This window comes from Schistocerca gregaria, chromosome X (genome assembly GCF_023897955.1).
Source record: "Schistocerca gregaria isolate iqSchGreg1 chromosome X, iqSchGreg1.2, whole genome shotgun sequence".
Lineage (NCBI taxonomy): Eukaryota > Metazoa > Arthropoda > Insecta > Orthoptera > Acrididae > Schistocerca > Schistocerca gregaria.
In genome coordinates, this window is record NC_064931.1 from 228,114,033 (window position 1) to 228,131,778 (window position 17,746).

The following is a 17,746-nucleotide window of genomic DNA, read 5'->3' on the forward strand; positions in this document are numbered from 1 at the left end:
ACGCTTTCGCCCCGAAGGAAGTACAGGAAGTAATAAAAAAGAACGAAATACAATGAGTTTACCGGCTTTTGTTCGTAAAATATACAGATTGAACCCGAAGTCTATAGAAAAATTTCGGAGCTTGATCAGGAATAATTTCTGAGCGTTTTGCTGTGAAAGACATTAGCCGGTGGCTTGTTATACCATAATTTAATTTTATTTTAATTTATTATCCCATTTATCTTTATATCTGTACTGCACTGAAAATATCTACATAAGAGTGCAAATGTCGACGGAATGCGCTGTGAGTCTTGTTTGGAAAAAAACTCGTTCCCGAACTCAGAGTAGTTGTTATGAACAGTTTTGTCTACGCTTCACTCCCAAGCTTGCATTTAGTACTCTAGGTTCTGTCTCGGGTCTGTATTGCCAGCGGTGTTAGTTGTTCGTTAGTAGTGATAAACAGTGGTAAGGCTAGGTTTCTGATGAAGAGTTCGATAGTAGGTCACCCGGAGTGTGTGGTTACTGAATGCAGTGGACGAGCGGCCAAACTAAGGTATACTAAGTTGTCCACGTACCCACGGAAACCAGATCCCTGTTGTTTTGTATCTGAGGGTGTTACGTTACTCTGTGTTTTGTGTTGTAAGTTTTGGTGAAGGTATATTAGAGGCTTTTCCGCACTCATGAAAGTATGTTAACAGAAACGGAGGTAACTGTGATAACAAACCAAGAAACTCGTAACCGCATTATTACTCTGTATCGAGGCACCGCAGACCGTGAGTCCCTTATAGCAAAATATGCTGAGCAATCTCCAAGATTTTGTTGGAATAGTTCGTATTAACTCTGTATATCGTCGTCTGCCTCTGTAGTACGTGTAACTATGATAAGTGCGTTAAAACTTTCAGGAAGTCCTATCAACTGGAAAAAAAATCACTAGAATATTATTCCAAAAGTGTGAAAGTAGCACTAAATGAACAGTTTTGGCGCTAAAGGCCTGATAGGACAGGGCTGGGGATTTGAGTCGCTTACTTTCCGAGTGCGCACCAATTGCCTGAAGTACTGTAATACACAGCTCGGCGGCCTAGTAACCCGCTAGGCGGATGGCGTATAAGCGGGGCGACACGGTAAATACCAGTGAAAAACGACACAATTCCGACTTCGTGGCGCGGTTGTCGGTTCCATTTCTCCCCGTGATATTTTATCCATATTCGTAGAAGACGAACATGAACAAGTTCGAAATTACACAGTAGTGTCCAGTTTCTCATTCGACGAGATGACGTCGTCATAATGAACTGCTTCCAGTGTGTACACCCACGGAGTGTGGCCGGTGTAAAAAAGGAAGGCAAGGAGGGGGGAGGGGTAGGGGAAGCGTTTGGAATAGGTAAAAAGACAGGTCAGGCGAGAGATGGTCCACCGGAAAGGTAATAGTGGCGGCCTGTGTGATAGGCAGCGGGCGATAAAACGCGACGAATGAGTGGGCCCGCGTACCTGGTAAGCCACCGGCTGTAAACGCGCCAGCCGTATATCATCGCCAGTCCTCGTGTTTTCCTTCGCGAAAAACTGCGCCGCCATCCATTTATGCGTTCTTATACAAGCGCCGGCCGGCCTGTACGGCCCTCGTAAAGACGCAGCGCCACGAGCTTTTTGCGTGATAAGTATCGTGCGCCCGCAGTGTATCGCCTTGTCTATCAGTGTTCGCGCTCTTGTTAACGGTTCCGCATATAGTTATCAATTCGTATTTATTGCAAAAACTTGTGCCTCTGCTCTCGTTATGACGTGCTAAATTAGAAGTCTGCGAAATAAAACTCTCTCGTAGTGTCCGAAGCTCCAGATTCGGCTGTGCGTACCGGTGGCTCGGCGTGGGATGTTTGGTCGCTTTATTTTGTCGAGATCGACGTCTCGGTAGACAGAACACCGCACCATGACTTTGCAACCGCCGGTTCAACTCCCATTGTTTATTAAAAAGGAAAGCGGTAGAAAATATATATGAATAGCGACATACCGAGCTAAAACAGTAAATATCCCTTCCAAAGCAGTCCCGTATCCTTATTTTTGTACCAAAACATCAAGATTTTGAAAAATCAATCGTTTCAGATGACGTGTATATGTGATTATTCTGAAAACATTTGCTTCATTTATTGATGACTGAAACAAAAATTGGACCCTGAAGGGAAAAACTAGCAATATTGTGATCTCTTTCTATATCTGACTACTGTTTCTCAAACTTACTTATATAGTTTTGTGTCAGAAACTTCAGTGATATTGCACCCGATAAATAGATTTCCACTTTCCTTAAAATTAAATCCACCTGTGTTCTCTTCACTAAATTTTCAATTTTTAAGTTAAAACGAAAAAAAATATATCCCTTTAATTAAATGGAAAATGCTGTGCAAAAAAAGAAAGAAATAGATTCAGGACAATTTAACAGTAACGCTACAGCGAAACCGAGTAGTGTAACAATACATTTAAGAAAATGATATCACGTATGTTGCAGCATTAGTTTGTTACAATATATGATAAATTTTTGTACGCCGCTTAAAATATTGAGATTACGAATACAGAATTAAATTCACCTCCAGTTAGGCATCGGATAACACAGTCTAGTAATGAAATCCTTAATTTTTATGCAATAAACATTCGAGACAGATGGAAACCACGTCTGTGGAATCTAACCCGGACGTAAATAGTGCCAGGTTTACGTTTTGAGGTGTAGAAGGATGCGGCAGTTCGAGTTACGGTCTATTCACTCGATGCTGATTTTAGTAACTATAATTTTCCTGATTTTTAATACATAATGAGTAAATTAGTATTTCACAAAAAATTATAAAAACCTGCAAGGTTCAGTTATTGGGAATAAATTGCGTCTTTAAATCAGCGTGTGAATACAATGAGAGAACATTTTTGTTATGTAACAATTGAGGCATTAAAAACCCGCAGATAACGCTACTGTCATATTTTTCTGCGTAAATAGTAACCTCGCATTCATTTCTATACATAATTTTAACGATCAGCTGTTATCATCTGAATTTATTGCAGCATTGGGCGAATGGAGTATTTAGTATCGACCGATTCTGACGGCGTAAGAAACGGCAAAATTTTTAATCTTCTGTTCTTCTGAAGGTCTCCGGCTCAATGGTGGCACTAGCAAATAACTAGTTAACTAGAGCACGGAATCATCAAATTTCCTTTTCCTTGGTGTAATCTCGTTTCACTTTAACTGAACGTAAAATATGTTTTCTCCCTTGTAGGAGAATAGGGAGAATAGGAACACTGACTAGTAAGAAATTATTCCACACTAAAGTTTAACTCAAGTGTAACACTTAAATGTTTCATCAGAAATTTCCAACGGGGTGTGTCGAAAACCATGCCTCCGTTCGCAGCGTTACTGTATACCGACATGTCGTGCGCCTTTTTTTGGTCTCTTTTTTGTTACTAGGGTTCACTGAACTATGTCGCCAAGTATAAGGCTACTTCCTGCCCAAGACCCCCTCAGGTGTGATACATTTGCGGTATTTAGCCCAGCTTGGGCCTTTCGTATATTTCCAAATCGTGTACATTTGTCTTTCGAAAATAGCTGTTATTGTTACTGTTCGTTGTGGCTGCTCTCCTCGGCAAGAGACACTGCGTGTCATAACGAGATAGAGTCAAGCTTGATTCCCAAACATGTTCAACAATACTGATATAGTCTGACATTCTTCAATTTTACCGCAAGTGACAAATATAAAACTACCTCACCCTAAAAGTATGCCCTAAAAAAGAGGAAGTTAGTATGTGCTGATGAATGAATATGATCGCGGTTGATCTGTATGAAAATAAATACGGGGCGTGTATCTACTAGTAAGTTTACGGCATTGCCGCAGTTTCTACGTATTACCACAATTCATTACTGTTAGCAATAAGGCTTTTAAAGGCACAGGCTATTCTAGGGCTGATTAATTATGCTCTTCGTATGGTACATTTATTTTCATTAAGTTATTTTCTGTTTATAATGACATAGGTTTAAATATGTATTTTCGCTTTTATATAGCTTACTTTTAAATGCCACATATCCAGAAAAATGCTAGGAATTTGTAGCAAAATGTAGAGGACACAGCATTATTTTTCAAAGATCGAAACTGACTTTCATTTACTGCATGTAAAACGCAATACTCTGTTAGTTCGCTAACACTTAAAAGGAAAGTATAAAGATAGTGAATCAGACGGCATCAGAACCTGGCTCATTTGTGTCATTTATACTTACTGTTTGTTACAATACGTCTAATTATAATGATACCACAAGGAGAACATTTTTGTAAACTTAGAAACATAATTTCACCTGCACAGCGATTTAACTGTAGCAGAATAAAAATGACAGAAATGGCTGTAAGCACTATGGGACATCACACACATCCGTTCCCGAGGCAAGATTCGAACCTGCGACCGTAGCAGCAGCGTGGTTCCGGACTGATGCGCCTAGCACCGCTCGGCCACAGCCGCCGGCTGTAGCAAAGTAATTAACCGTTTTGCGAGCGCTAGATTTCCATTACTAATAATTTGGAAATTATTACATCCGGTACAGATTACTAGGATATTTTGACTACATTCTCAAAGGAGGTAAGACTAACTATCGCAATGCAAATCAACATGGCTGAAAAACTTCAAAACCTTCAATTCGCAGAGACAGTCACTGAACAGTTTCTGAAGAAAATATTTTGAGAAAGGTGTTTGGTTCAACTGGATGTTTAATCAAGGGACAGTACCATTTCGTTATAAGTATTGCTTTGCTTTCAATACACGTGCATTTAAACAAACACCGTTGCAAAACAAAACAGTAAGGGGTTAATTTTAAAGCAGCAGCTTATATATACTTGGAATGTACCACTAGGAAAATAATGGAAAGTCAGCAAATCGTAAGTTAACGTCCCTTGGAACATAATCTTCGCATTAGATACCAGTTCTATGTCTCCTTACAGCAGAATTGTTTTTTTTTATTCTTTTAAGTGAAACGCCCTGCGTACCACAGCCGCCAATTATCTAGGCTATTAAAACTTTCAATGTAAAATCTATATACAGTATCGCACAGAAAAGTGCAGTATAGAAAATCCTTTGCAGTCGTAGCGATCTGTGACATTTTAGAGACTAGGGTACATCTGATGTAGTTTTGTTAACGGAATATAACAACACTACTTAAACGTGCTGTAGGTTTTCAAAAAATGAAATACATTAAACATGTAACAAGTATTCATATTAACCACGATACTTAAAAATTGGTAGTTGAAACTTGAGGGCATTTTGATAACATTTATCTACTGAAACTGCGCGTAGAACGACAGTTTTTATCAGGACCAACCCGATTCATTAACAATAATACTTTCCGACATTCTATGCTCTTCCGTATTGTACCGAACATATTTTGCATCGATTTCTGTCTGTTTTCCTTTTCAGCCATCCGTTACATGCAATGCTTAAGTAAGTATAATATAATTCGGACTTAACTGTAATAAGTACGTGTGATGTGTTTTTACAGAAATGTAATGTTGCTCTAGTCAGTTATTAATCAGACCAATCTCTTGGCATTCGGGATGACAACTGACGTGTGAGCCAAAGCAGAAAAGTGGAAGAAAGTAGTTTATCAAAGAACAGAATAAAAAGAAAGACATTGCCATAAAAATCAGCATTCTGTGTAGTAGCCAAAATCTCTTTTGTTGCTTCAAGATAACAAAACGTAATTTTTCTCACACTTTACCAAGCAAGACAGATATTTCGCTATTTTACGTCCCCGGATATAAAAAAATTCCACAAAATATCATTTGTTATTGAATTTTGTCAAAAACGGTAAAGGAAAATGATTCAAAACTTCAAAACTTTACAGTTATTCAGAAATTTGGGAATGCCCTATGTTCGCAGCAGACACCGGTTACACTTGTAAGGCTTGCTGAATAGTTACACTTGATTACGGAAAGAAAAAAAAAGCTACTTTCTAACACGAAAAACGTCATAAAATTGCCTAAGCTATAGTGTTCAATATAAATCCGAGCAAAGACCCTTTATCATTAACAAAAAGCAGTCCAGATAGACGCTTTAGTGTGTCGGTAACCTTGGATTCTCCACTAAAACTGTTGCAGTTATTAGCGATCGCTCAAAATATCACTATGGAAGCATGTCTTTATTAAGCTGTCATCGTCAATGGGAGGATGTGAAATACTTTTTGTGTACTTTGTCCTGTAGACTATATTCAGAGACTACAAGTTAAATGTAATGGTTATATCTTCCTTGTTGCAGCAGTATTAGCGGAAAATGCCGTAATCATTTATTTGAAGACTGAATTTTGAGGTTCTTTCAGAGAAAAACGTGGGTCTACAACTAATTAACACTGAACTTGCGTTGTGTTCATTCTAAGCTGTTTCGGCCATGACAGAGACTGGAAGAAGTAAGTTTGTAATACTTGAATGCGAAGTTGCCTGAGTGTTTGCAGCTATGCCCTGGGCACCGTCGAGAAACTGTAAACTTAGGAAATAAAAAGCAAAATTCTGCTTAGTTAAGAATTTCCGCGGTAAATAATGTAACTGCTATTCCAGTACCACACAGGCCTGGTATTTTAAACGCATTTGGTTACTTCGGGAAAGAAAAAAAAAAAAAAAAAACTTGCGCCAGTCTTTCCTGTAAGAATTAAATTTGTCAACTTCAGTCCTGAAATATTTAACTGAAGAAAGTCTTACATCAGAACCGATGTAACATGATGAAGTACGTCATTATTAACTACCTGTTTTGATCATCTTCAGGAAAATAAGGTTATTTACAGCTGCCTGAATGGCAGTGTTCTTACTGTGGCGCCACAGCATCCGTGCGCTCGTAATATAATTTCTCATGATTTACTTTGTTAAATAATAAGATAAATCTTGGTCTTTACCCCAGATAAAAACAGATTGTGGGGAAGGCAAACGTGTAATGGGAAACCGTTTAGTATTAAATAGTACGCAGGTTAATGATTTCCTTGAAGCTCAGCCGTCAATGTTAAAATGCCACATACGGTGAATGCGTTGCAATAGTTTATTTATCTTCGTACAGTGATGTAATCAGATGCCATCCTTCCACATGTAGAGCTCTATTTATTACAAATAGACGCATCGACGATTTGTATCGCCTAGCAACAGTCGTGTTTTTAATATTTTTATAGCTGACTAATAACACTATAAAGTTCTTATGTCATCATCAATCCAGTCTCTATATGGTTCTGTCCCAATTATACATTTGTTTGCCCAGTCTTCAGACTCACTTGTAACCATGGTAATGCTAATGTGTTGAGTGATAGCTGCTGTGTTAGTTGGTAAGAGCTGATGAGATCTGATTAATTGTTGTATGAAATAAATGTACCGGTCTGCATACAGTTTACATTTCGAAAAAAATGTGATTTGTAACTCTTACTGTTATTCCGTCACATTCATAGTAAGGATATCTCGAAACTGTATTCACTGAATTTAGCTGAGAAATTATCAACAATTAAATGTCCTACGAATTATGGATCTTATAAATTTTTTATTTGAATTAATTGTGTGTTATCACGGCTTCAAGGCATTATTTGGCTTCATTTGTCCACAATATTACTGCCTGTCGATGACTGATAATTACTCGTAAATACATGTTTCCTCACCTAAATGTCATTTTCCGTGGATCTCATTTTTATTTCCGAAGCTGTGTTAATTTAGGGATTGTGTGGTACAGGGTGGCCTGATATTAAGCATTTTATGTCAATAAGGTGTACATATTTTGCAGAAAATACTGTGCACTCTACACAGGATGGAATCTGATTGTGATGTGGTACGCATATTAAATAACTGCCGCAGTGCATTTTAATATTTGCTGGATACCGCTTTCTGCTACTCACGGTAGTGACGCAAGGTGGTTTTCACGAATTCTGTTCTGTTACAAAGTTTTGGAAGCGACGCAGTTGAGGGCGCGCTGGTTTTGCAGCGTGCCGGGTCCTTCACCATAATCATTTCGTACACAGAAGTGACAGTGATGAACAGACTGCTGGTCAGACTTCGTATGGGAGTCAGGTAGAAGTAAATGTACGTGGAAGAGAAGAGAGACCGTTGTACCGGCTCGCACCGCCCGGCTGTTCGGCTGGTGGGCTTGCGCCGCGCGGTTGACCGTGTCTCCGACCACGCCAGCCGTCTGGCTCGGCGTTGCTATTCGGCAACCGCTTCCACTCTTGCGCGTCACACCACTGGCTTCTGCAGGACGAACCCCAAATCCAACGATAAAATTTCGGAGGTGGTTCATGGGAATTTTCTTAGTATTCTGGTTTAACCGCCTCAGTCCTTATATAGCGTAATCGTTGCATTCAACTTCAGCTTCTTTGTAGCTCCAGAAAGAAAGAACTAGCTGAGCCTGCCTGTGGCATACCCTTTCCACCATGTGCTTTCTGTGCATCACTTATTTCGTTTCTGCATGTTCTCAGTAAGTGACGCCATCTGCTTGAAGTAAGCTGTTTATCGCAGCGTCAGCATGTCTTCAAGATGTAAATGTAATTTCTGTTCTTTTCTTTTAGTAATTTTGCACTATAATGTTTAATAATACGCTGATACGCTGCAATATGATAATAGACTCTACGCTATCGAATAAGTGCGTGTTCATAACGAAAACAGCTAAAAAATTTTCCATGTAGGACGCACGGTGTTTGCATTCGTCACCGACTTATATTTTCACATCCCTGATGTACTGTTTTCATAATTTTTAGGTATTTAATATTGATTTCTCTGAGTTTTGACTCACTTCCTAAAATAAATAGTATTGAGTTCGAAAATGTCCTACACGTTGGATGAATCACGCCAATTTTTAAATGTCATATTGTAGTCTTATTTCGCCCCAAAAAAGTGTAGTAACCTCCAATATAAAGTTTTCATTCTTAAAAGCTAAACTCCGAAGTAAGGAGGATAACGGACCGCCGGTCACCGCTGGCTCATTAAAGGGTAGTAACGTAATTATGATTTGTTCAGTTTGTTGACCCCATTACCTTATTTTACCTTTAGTATGCAACTACCAAAACGTACAACGCGAACCGCAGGGCAATGGAACAGCCCTCAGGCGAAAGAAAAGTACTGTAGTTGCCGTTACTGCGTTAACAGATCAGCTTACTGTCGTTGTGGTTTGGTGTGGGGTGGGTCAACAACCCCTATCTAACTTTTAAATATGGTCGTTTCCACTTTCAGTGGTCAAAAATTATTTTTTATTTATTGCAACTGCGACGATCTTTAGGGAGACATCTCATACCAAGTATACACCCAGGCACAAAAACATCTGTTACCCGACTGTCAAGCGTGACCATATGAACATGATAAAATATTTAACAAAGTATAATATTTTCCACCTGAATTGTTATTAAATGTATTTATTCACCACTATCGTGATTTCGACCTATTACGCCACTCTCAGGTGGCAGCTCACTATGACATGCGTCAGTGCATATCGCTCCCTTCAACAGGACACTTCTCTCGCCTCATCTTTGTTTACATAATTAGACAGGAATCTTCGTCATTTATATAACAGAAAGTAGCATTCCATGTAATGATTATTATCGTATCACCTGCGCCCATAATTTCGACTAAGCGTCCACCAGATGTCACATCTGTCAACTGAATTGTTAAATTGTCTTTTATAGGAATGACAAATACTTCTGCCGTATTGTACACATGGATCAAGTAAAGATGGTTGAGACGATGACATTTTAAAAGGAACCATATGGACTGACGCACTTCATAGTGAGAATGGCGTAATAGGCCAAATGGCGACCGTGAAACACTAATGCATTTAATAACTGTACAGGAGCAAAATACAGGTACTTCTAAAATATTGCAGGATTGTTGACGCAAGTAAACTGAAAGTAGATTGAGAACATGACTATGTAGAGTGAAAATGAAAAACGTTCTAAGTGCCATTTTTTCGCAAAACGTATTTTCAGTGCTATTTCGTCCTCGGTAGTTTGCTGTATGTGCGTAGATTTGATTCAAGAGCCAAACTCTGGAGTCTTTCTAGCACTCATTGGTAGGTGGCTTACTGTCTTTTGTGCCAAACTGTGCTTCTCTATGGAGCTCCAAAATTTGAAAGGTATAAGCAGTGGTTTCTGTTGACTACATTTCTACGTGTTAAAAGCTTAACGCTGTATTGTCACATGTTTATTATAACAAATAAAACGCAGTGGCTCTATGTTAGTGACACTTGGGACCAAAATTTTATTCCTGCTATTTTGTCGAAAAGTTATATTTTTGAGACGGTGGCTTTGTACAAAATACAAACAAGAAAACAGCAAATGTTCATAATGGTATTTATTTACGGAAACAGAGGCGTTACCGGTTTTAAACAAACATGTTCATCTTCAGACAATGTTGACATTATTTTAAATTGCATTTGTTTTTGTTTACATTAATTATTCGGAAAAGAACAGCCAAAAACTAATGTAAATAGTACCAAACCGGTAACGGCGCTATTTGTGGAAGTAAACAGCAGCTCATTGTTGTTTTCTTCTTTCCATGAATCAATTTGTATAAAACTTTCTTATTGACAATTATAACCAATCGGTTTCCTGCTATGGCAGTTGAGACGTTCTTAATTAAGTATTTGTTTTGTAATTCGTCTCATTATTTTATGCTGTGTCTCTTTGAGCAGCACAGTTCCGTCGTGTCAGTGTATTTTCTCAATTTTTTGGATACAAATTAGTTATATCTCAACAGAGATACACAGTTTTTTCATTCTCCTGGCATATGTCAGATTTGACACACAGAACGTTTTCCGTTTCCAATATTCGTATGTAATTCCCGTAATTTTTATTTGGTTTTGTGTTTATTTGTGTACTCTGTGACTTAGGCACCATACACTTTCAAATGACCTTTGACCTAGCAACCATATTTATGACTATTCTGATTGGTATTGAGCATTACTCGAGACTGCAATTGAAATTAAAATTTTTGGAAGTCGTATGCGGAAACGATCACGTTTAATAGCGCCGTTGTGCCGTTCTCCCATTGCATTCGGTGAACCTATACATGAGGGGCTTGTTGATCAACACTTCATCAGTAATCCTCTCCATACCGCTCAACATTGCTGTTAATGTATAATTAACACTGATGGAGAAACAAACTCGAGACAGAACTGAGCAGTATTTAATGCAAATACCAGGGTGAAGAGTAGAGTTAGCATCACCGTCGTCTACAGGAAGTACTATGTGTGAATGGAACAATTTTGTTTCCAAACAAAAACACGTTTGCACTGTTGTGCAGCTATTATTAGTGCAATACAGATACAAAGATAAATGACTAAGAAAACTTCTGAAATGCACTTATTCTGTAAATATCCAATGGAGACTACGGATGTCTTATGTCAAAATACTCTGAAAATATCCTCTGTAATTCTGTTGTCGTGGTTCGTCTTGACCCTCTTGACGATTCCTTCAGCGCGACTGATTCTGTGGACAGGGGTGGTGATATATTAACACGAATAAAAATTAATCGTACCTAGTCGCCATTTATTTAATTGGCTGGCAACACGATACTCCAGAATCATTGTCTGTACATACGGTTACTGCCGAAATGTACCTATGTTTATACGCTTGAATCGCGTTTAAGTGTTCCTAATCACAAATTTTCTATATGATGAAGCGCATCTTCCTGAGGTTAGGAGCTTCGTTGTCGTTTTAACGGGGCTATGAAGCAACTTCGATTTGTTTTAAAACCTCCGACTTCTTAGCAGAATTTTTAGGATGACACAATGAGACAAAAGATATCACATGCTGTAGAAGTATAAAAGGCGTTACAGCAGGTCACCCTGTATAGGCCAGGCATTAAATTAATGTAGCTTCATAAATAAAAACGAAAAACGAACACAAGATGAGACATAGTGGTCGAGGTATGTATGAGTAAATAATATAAAAACTAGAAAATCTCGCATTATTAAAAAAATCAAAAATGTCAGTCGGCTTATTCAGCTTTTCAACAAAATAATTCTCGAGAAGTCACACTATGTGCGAAGATGATGCTATGATATTGCTAATGCTAACTTGTAAAGTGACAGCTGAACAAAGTAACCTATGGAAACAACGAAATATTGTTTATTACAGCTCACATAATTAAGCTGTGATTTACAAATAAGTATTAACCTGTTCCACATCATACGTTTGTCTGCTCCAACATCTATTTTGCCTCTGCCAGAGAACAAGTGGGTTTTTGTTACTGTTTAACATATTTATCCTCGAGGAAAAAATTTACGAACGCTGTGCTACTGTTAAACCTTATACCCAATTGGCAAGTTAGTAATTGTAACTTTAGAAACTCTGATACATTACGAATTTGAAATTCATTGCAGTAAACATTAACTTTACCATGGTCACAAGTGAAATTGAAGATTGTGCACACAGACATTTAAATGGAACAGAATTATGTAAACAGTGAATTCATGGTGAGCCAGTAATTTTAAAGAGTTATTGATCAGCGAAAATAGTAATGACAATGGGGCTGTTACTAAACAACGCACAGTGTCTTAAGTCATTCTGTAATGTAATATTGTCATTAGTTGCGGTTCATTTAATGAATTTGTAACTATGTGGTCATTATGTTGTGCATACCAATCATGTGTAAAATGTTCATAATATCACTGAAATCTCCATTGTAGACCAATGAGGTAAAAGAAGCAATTTTCAACTGATAGAGGCGCTATTTTATTACCAGCAGTTGTCGATGCACATGTAATTGAACCCGGTATGATTTTAAGACGAACAAAAGCACTTTCCTTTTGGAACCACTTGTTAATAGTATACATTGCAAGTCATACAAATTTATAGACTTATGGTAAGACACCATGAGAAACTTCAGCATGACACAGTAAAATGCATCAAGTAATTGAAATCAAGATAAGAAATGCAAATTATAAAATGTAGTGGACTGAGAGACCGAATACGTCTACAACAAAGAAACGAAAGTTACTACTGAAATACCTGAACACACTTTGGCATGTAAACAACAAGATAGTATTACTTTTACAGTTTGGAATAATTTCCAACGCCTGATAGCCACAATCCTATCGCTAAGAGATTTAAACCGTATAAACATTCCACTTACTTGAAGATACACAAAATTCTTTTATGTGAGAGATATGTTTTGTACTGTTAAATGTTAGATAAAAAATTGTACAAGCAGCATTTCAGGTAAGCTTACGATTTTTTTTTTCAAACGAGACTGATAAGAACACTATATTCCATGTTTCATTAACTTTTATCGCATTTTAATTGATTTAAAATGTATGACATAGATGCTCTCTTAATTATAAATCAAAATTTCACCTGTATATGGTTGAACATTAACGCAAAATAATCTTTCAGCCTCCATGACTTTTCAAATAATATTCACAACTGGTGGACTGAATGATTTTTAATAGTGCATAAATCTCAAAGTTTCATAGAGTGTATCTTGAAGATCTCTGTAAATGTGAAAATACATTTTCACTTCTTTCTGCATACTCATTAAAAATTCATTCATTTTTGTCTGTTTTATTATCCTGTGAGTGCATAGAAAAAATAATACTCACAGAATAACAGACATAAGTTAACTGTTTCATTATTTTTTTCTTCAAGGATGGTATTGCCAATTGTGTACAAAATTGAAAGAGAATCTTAAAATCGAAATTCCATTATTGCATATCATTTAATATGAAATAAGCGAACATCTCTTAGAGCATTTTACTAAAACATTGGAAATTAATTAATTTCTTAGATATTATCGTTCTTTCAGTTGCTTAGCATTTCCACAGTTATAACACGATATTAATATCTGCTCGCAAAAATGTTACAACTTAGTCTGAGCATTTTCCTGTATCATTTGCGGGAGCATGAGAGAAAACCCTTTGGGGGGACCATTTGACAGGTGCAAATGCTAGTCTCATTTGACTGTGCTTCGCAGTAACTATGGGACTGGGGTTAACCGGTAAACAGAATTGTGGTTGCAGATTAAGGCGTGCAGCTGGAAGACTTACATCCGTGAAGTCGGACATGTTTCGGCGCCGTCTCCGCGCCGTCATTCAGCCAGTACGTCGGGATGTTCGTCAAATGGGGCGCATTGTACTGTTGCACAGAGCGCCAGCGACCAGGTACCACAACACTGCAACGCTTGGCCCGCGTCCGTGTCTTGGGGCCCAGGGGCTTCTTTCACGAGGGGTGCCGGGTGAGGGAAAAGTCACCTATCCATTTTCCGCGGCGCCGCCCCCTCCCTTTGCTTTTCACTTTCGCCGCACGAGCGTTTTTTTCTGGCAGCGCACGCGCGTGCTTGGCTCCCCCACTAGCAGCGAGCAGCGGAGGCCCTCCGTATCGTATTGTAAGGCTACACTTACTGAAGTGGAGCCGGCCGATGTGTTCTTCTCCTCCTCCCTACAGGTAGGTCCGAGGTCCCGCCCGCTCGAACCGCATGGCAGCCGCCGCCAGATAAGCCATGATGTCACCGGCGACCAATGAGCGCGCGCCGCTCACCTGGCCTGCCTGCACACAGGTGGCTCTGGCCGTGCCCATTCAACCGCCTTCATTCAGCCCGGCGTCTCGCTAGCCGCCGGACGGTGCTGGATACACTCTGTCCACAGCGCACTTCCCAAATGCTGAGTCTTAACGAACCAAAATCGAAATGAAGAGGCTTCGTCAAATCACACGAAACACACTAGCAAGATACGGATCCGTATGTTTAACTCCAACTTCAGTCCAGTTACCTTCATTTTGAGTCATTGAGAAAATTTTCACTGATATTTCGGTCCTAATATTGACTGGCCGTTGTATTCAGGTATTTCAAGCCAACGTAGAGACATGTCCACCAGATGCAATGTGGAAAATTCCCATGTGTAATACACTCATTACGAAAAGACGGTCTCACAACTTTTACTTCCTCGCTCCGGGTCATGTCGACTAACTGACCATAAAACTTTGTTGAGATATTCAGATACAACTTTCTACTTAGAGAGTTTTATAACAATCCTAGGGGTGATGTTTCAATTCCTTATGCAGTAATCGCAATTCCGTTATAACAAAATGTTTTCGTTGCTTCCCTCATCTGACTCTGCCCGGCCTGTAAAAGACCTGGTAGACAAGCGACACCTGGTTTTTGCTTAGATTAACTTCCACAGTTCTCACGATTCACGAGACAGTGTTCTTCCTTACACAACTGAAACTTTGCCTAAACAGATCTCAGAGTTACTTGCATGAAACGCTGCACTCTCATTTTGGTCAAGTGGCAACTGGGTGTGAAAGGATAATGTTGAGGTTATCTGGTAATGAACGTCGTAGAGGAAAACTATGTGTCAATCCACTATACATAGGATAAGTTCCGAGGATATATGGGACACTTTGTACCCAGCATCAGTGGAACAAATGTGTTCCAAACGTCACAGCTTAATAAGAAGTCCACATTTGTGCGTAGGCTACGGGCTCCCACCACAAAACGGACCCCACCATAAAAAGTTACAAGAAAAAGTTTTCTTAGTTTACTGTAATGTTGAACCACGTACTAGACCTTGACATACATATTTTGTACAGGTTTACTCGAAATTTTCAGAGGGCAGCTGATATTAATTATGTCAGCATACACCTCTCAAAACCCCAGCGCACACTCTTGTCCAAATAATGCCCGGTCAAAGGAGTGGCATTTGAGTTGACAAAAGATTTTAAAGAATTTTAATAGAAATTTGGCATTTTGAAGTGAGTTCTTTCTCCCGGATAGGCCATTTCTTCCATACCTGATTTCACCCAGATCCCAGTTTTCTTTTACCTCTTGTCGCCAGACGCGGACTCTGATCTTGAAAGTGTGAAAAACCGTTATATGTGACTTCATTCGTTGAGTAGGTACTGCGGGTTTTGTGCGATATGTCTCAATCTCCATGGAGTCTGAAAGCTTACTGACTCGTGACGTCACAGCAAAATTAAGCCATAACCTTGAGGGTATAGTGGAAAATTCTAGCTCCGTTCAGTATTGGAAGTGATATTTTAAAACAACTGAAATTAGAAGATGATATGTATTTTCATTAATACTGAATGTAGGTGCAAACCAACAACACTTATTAAAATATTCCCAGCTATTAGCTCTTGGTCGGGTGAATTACTTGTTGAGGCCCAACGTTTCGTACGCACAATTCGTCGTTGTCGGTTTTGGTCGTCCGCTATTGTTATCACCTGATCGTGGAAGATTGGCACACATCCTCTTCACCACCGCAATCTAGATACAATTTAGCCTCTTAACCCTCTCTCCGATTAAAAGGTGTTTAGCCGTTCATAGTGTACAAGCTTACCAATTAGCCAACAAGACTATTTCAATCTTTCATTTTAAGACTAATTTTTTTGGAAAGTATTGTCCTCGAATTAAATATAAGTAAATTGTGCTTGGTCATTCAACCCTTTGGTCATCTTGCGTTTGTCTAAAACACATGTTTGCTTATAGTTACAATATGTTATTTTTAAAATTGAAACACTGATTTCTACATGGACATGAAACTCATATATAGTTGTTTATAGTGATGTTAATACAAGGGCTATTAGGAAAGTAAGGTCCGATCAATTGCGAAATGGAAACCACCGTGAGAATCCGCTGAAGCTTTGCACAGATGTGTTAGGCAGTGTCCATAGTATTCCCCCCGATCGCGTCACGTCCCTCTTTCCATTTCTGAGCGCACAGTGAGGACGTAAAGATGCCTAGAAAATAGCATCTGCCGCCAACTTTAAGTGCCTGTGACTGATTTTGCATGTTTCGTGCAGCCCACGCAACGTAACGCTCATGCATTTCCTCCTTTATGATAATTCTCGCTCGCACACTGCACGTGCAATAAGGAAGCCCTTACAGCCTTTTCGATGAGAAGTGTTTGATCACCCACCACACATCCCAGACTTGGCTCCCTCTGATTTTCATCTGTGCTTACATGAACGTCTGTGTATGAAGACAACGTTTTGTAGCCCGCATCTCGTGGTCGTGCGGTAGCGTTCTCGCTCCCCCCCCCCCCCCCCCCCCCCGGGTTCCCGGGTTCGATTCCTGGCGGGGTCAGGGATTTTCTCTGCCTCGCGATGGCTGGGTGTTGTGTGATGTCCTTAGGTTAGTTAGGTTTAAGTAGTTCTAAGTTCTAGGGGACTGATGACCATAGATGTTAAGTCCCATAGTGCTCAGAGCCACTTGAACCACAACGTGTTGGAGATCAGCGTAGAGAATGGGCAGAAAACACAGGTGGCGGCCTTCTATGACGGAGGTATTGGAAAGTTGGTACAACGCTACGACGAATGCTAAATCGGAGCAGCGTCTATGTAGAGAAGCAGCTGGAATGTGTAGCTAAGTGTTGCAAATAAAACATTGATAAATTTCACTGTCATTTCCGTTTCACAATCGAGCGGACCTTACTGTCCTAACAGCCCTAGCAAATCTAGTTGAATACTTTCACACTTTTCCTGTAGGGTTAGCCATAGTAGTTTGTCAGACATTTGTGAAATACTTACGAGCTAAATAGAGAGCTGTTTTTAATTACATGAGTCTTCTTTGATATTCTGAATCTGTAAAGAACAGAGGCGAAAAAACAATTTCCTCGAGTTTGAAAATCTCTTCCTTCGTTCACAATATGCATGCCCCAATAAGAACTCCAGCCCGACATTGGTTTCTATCTTCCTAGTTATCATTTCTAGTGTTTTAATGAAAGAATGTTGTTAGTATGGTGGACACTACTGTCCTAACACGGACGCTAACACTCATGCACAACTGTATTACAAACACACAGGCCTACATAACAGTGGGCA

At 39.2% G+C, this 17,746-nt stretch overlaps 1 protein-coding gene across 1 annotated transcript in view; it reads right to left on the reverse strand.

The window, feature by feature from the left end:
- LOC126297989 (protein dissatisfaction-like) overlaps positions 1 to 14,324 on the reverse strand; it is a 408,707-nt gene extending 394,383 nt beyond the window's left edge. The window contains exon 1 of the mRNA XM_049989302.1: positions 13,975 to 14,324. Coding sequence (XP_049845259.1) covers positions 13,975 to 14,019 — 45 coding nt within the window. The 5' untranslated portion in view covers positions 14,020 to 14,324. The remainder of the gene's footprint in view (positions 1 to 13,974) is intronic.
- Positions 14,325 to 17,746: the final 3,422 nt, after the last annotated feature.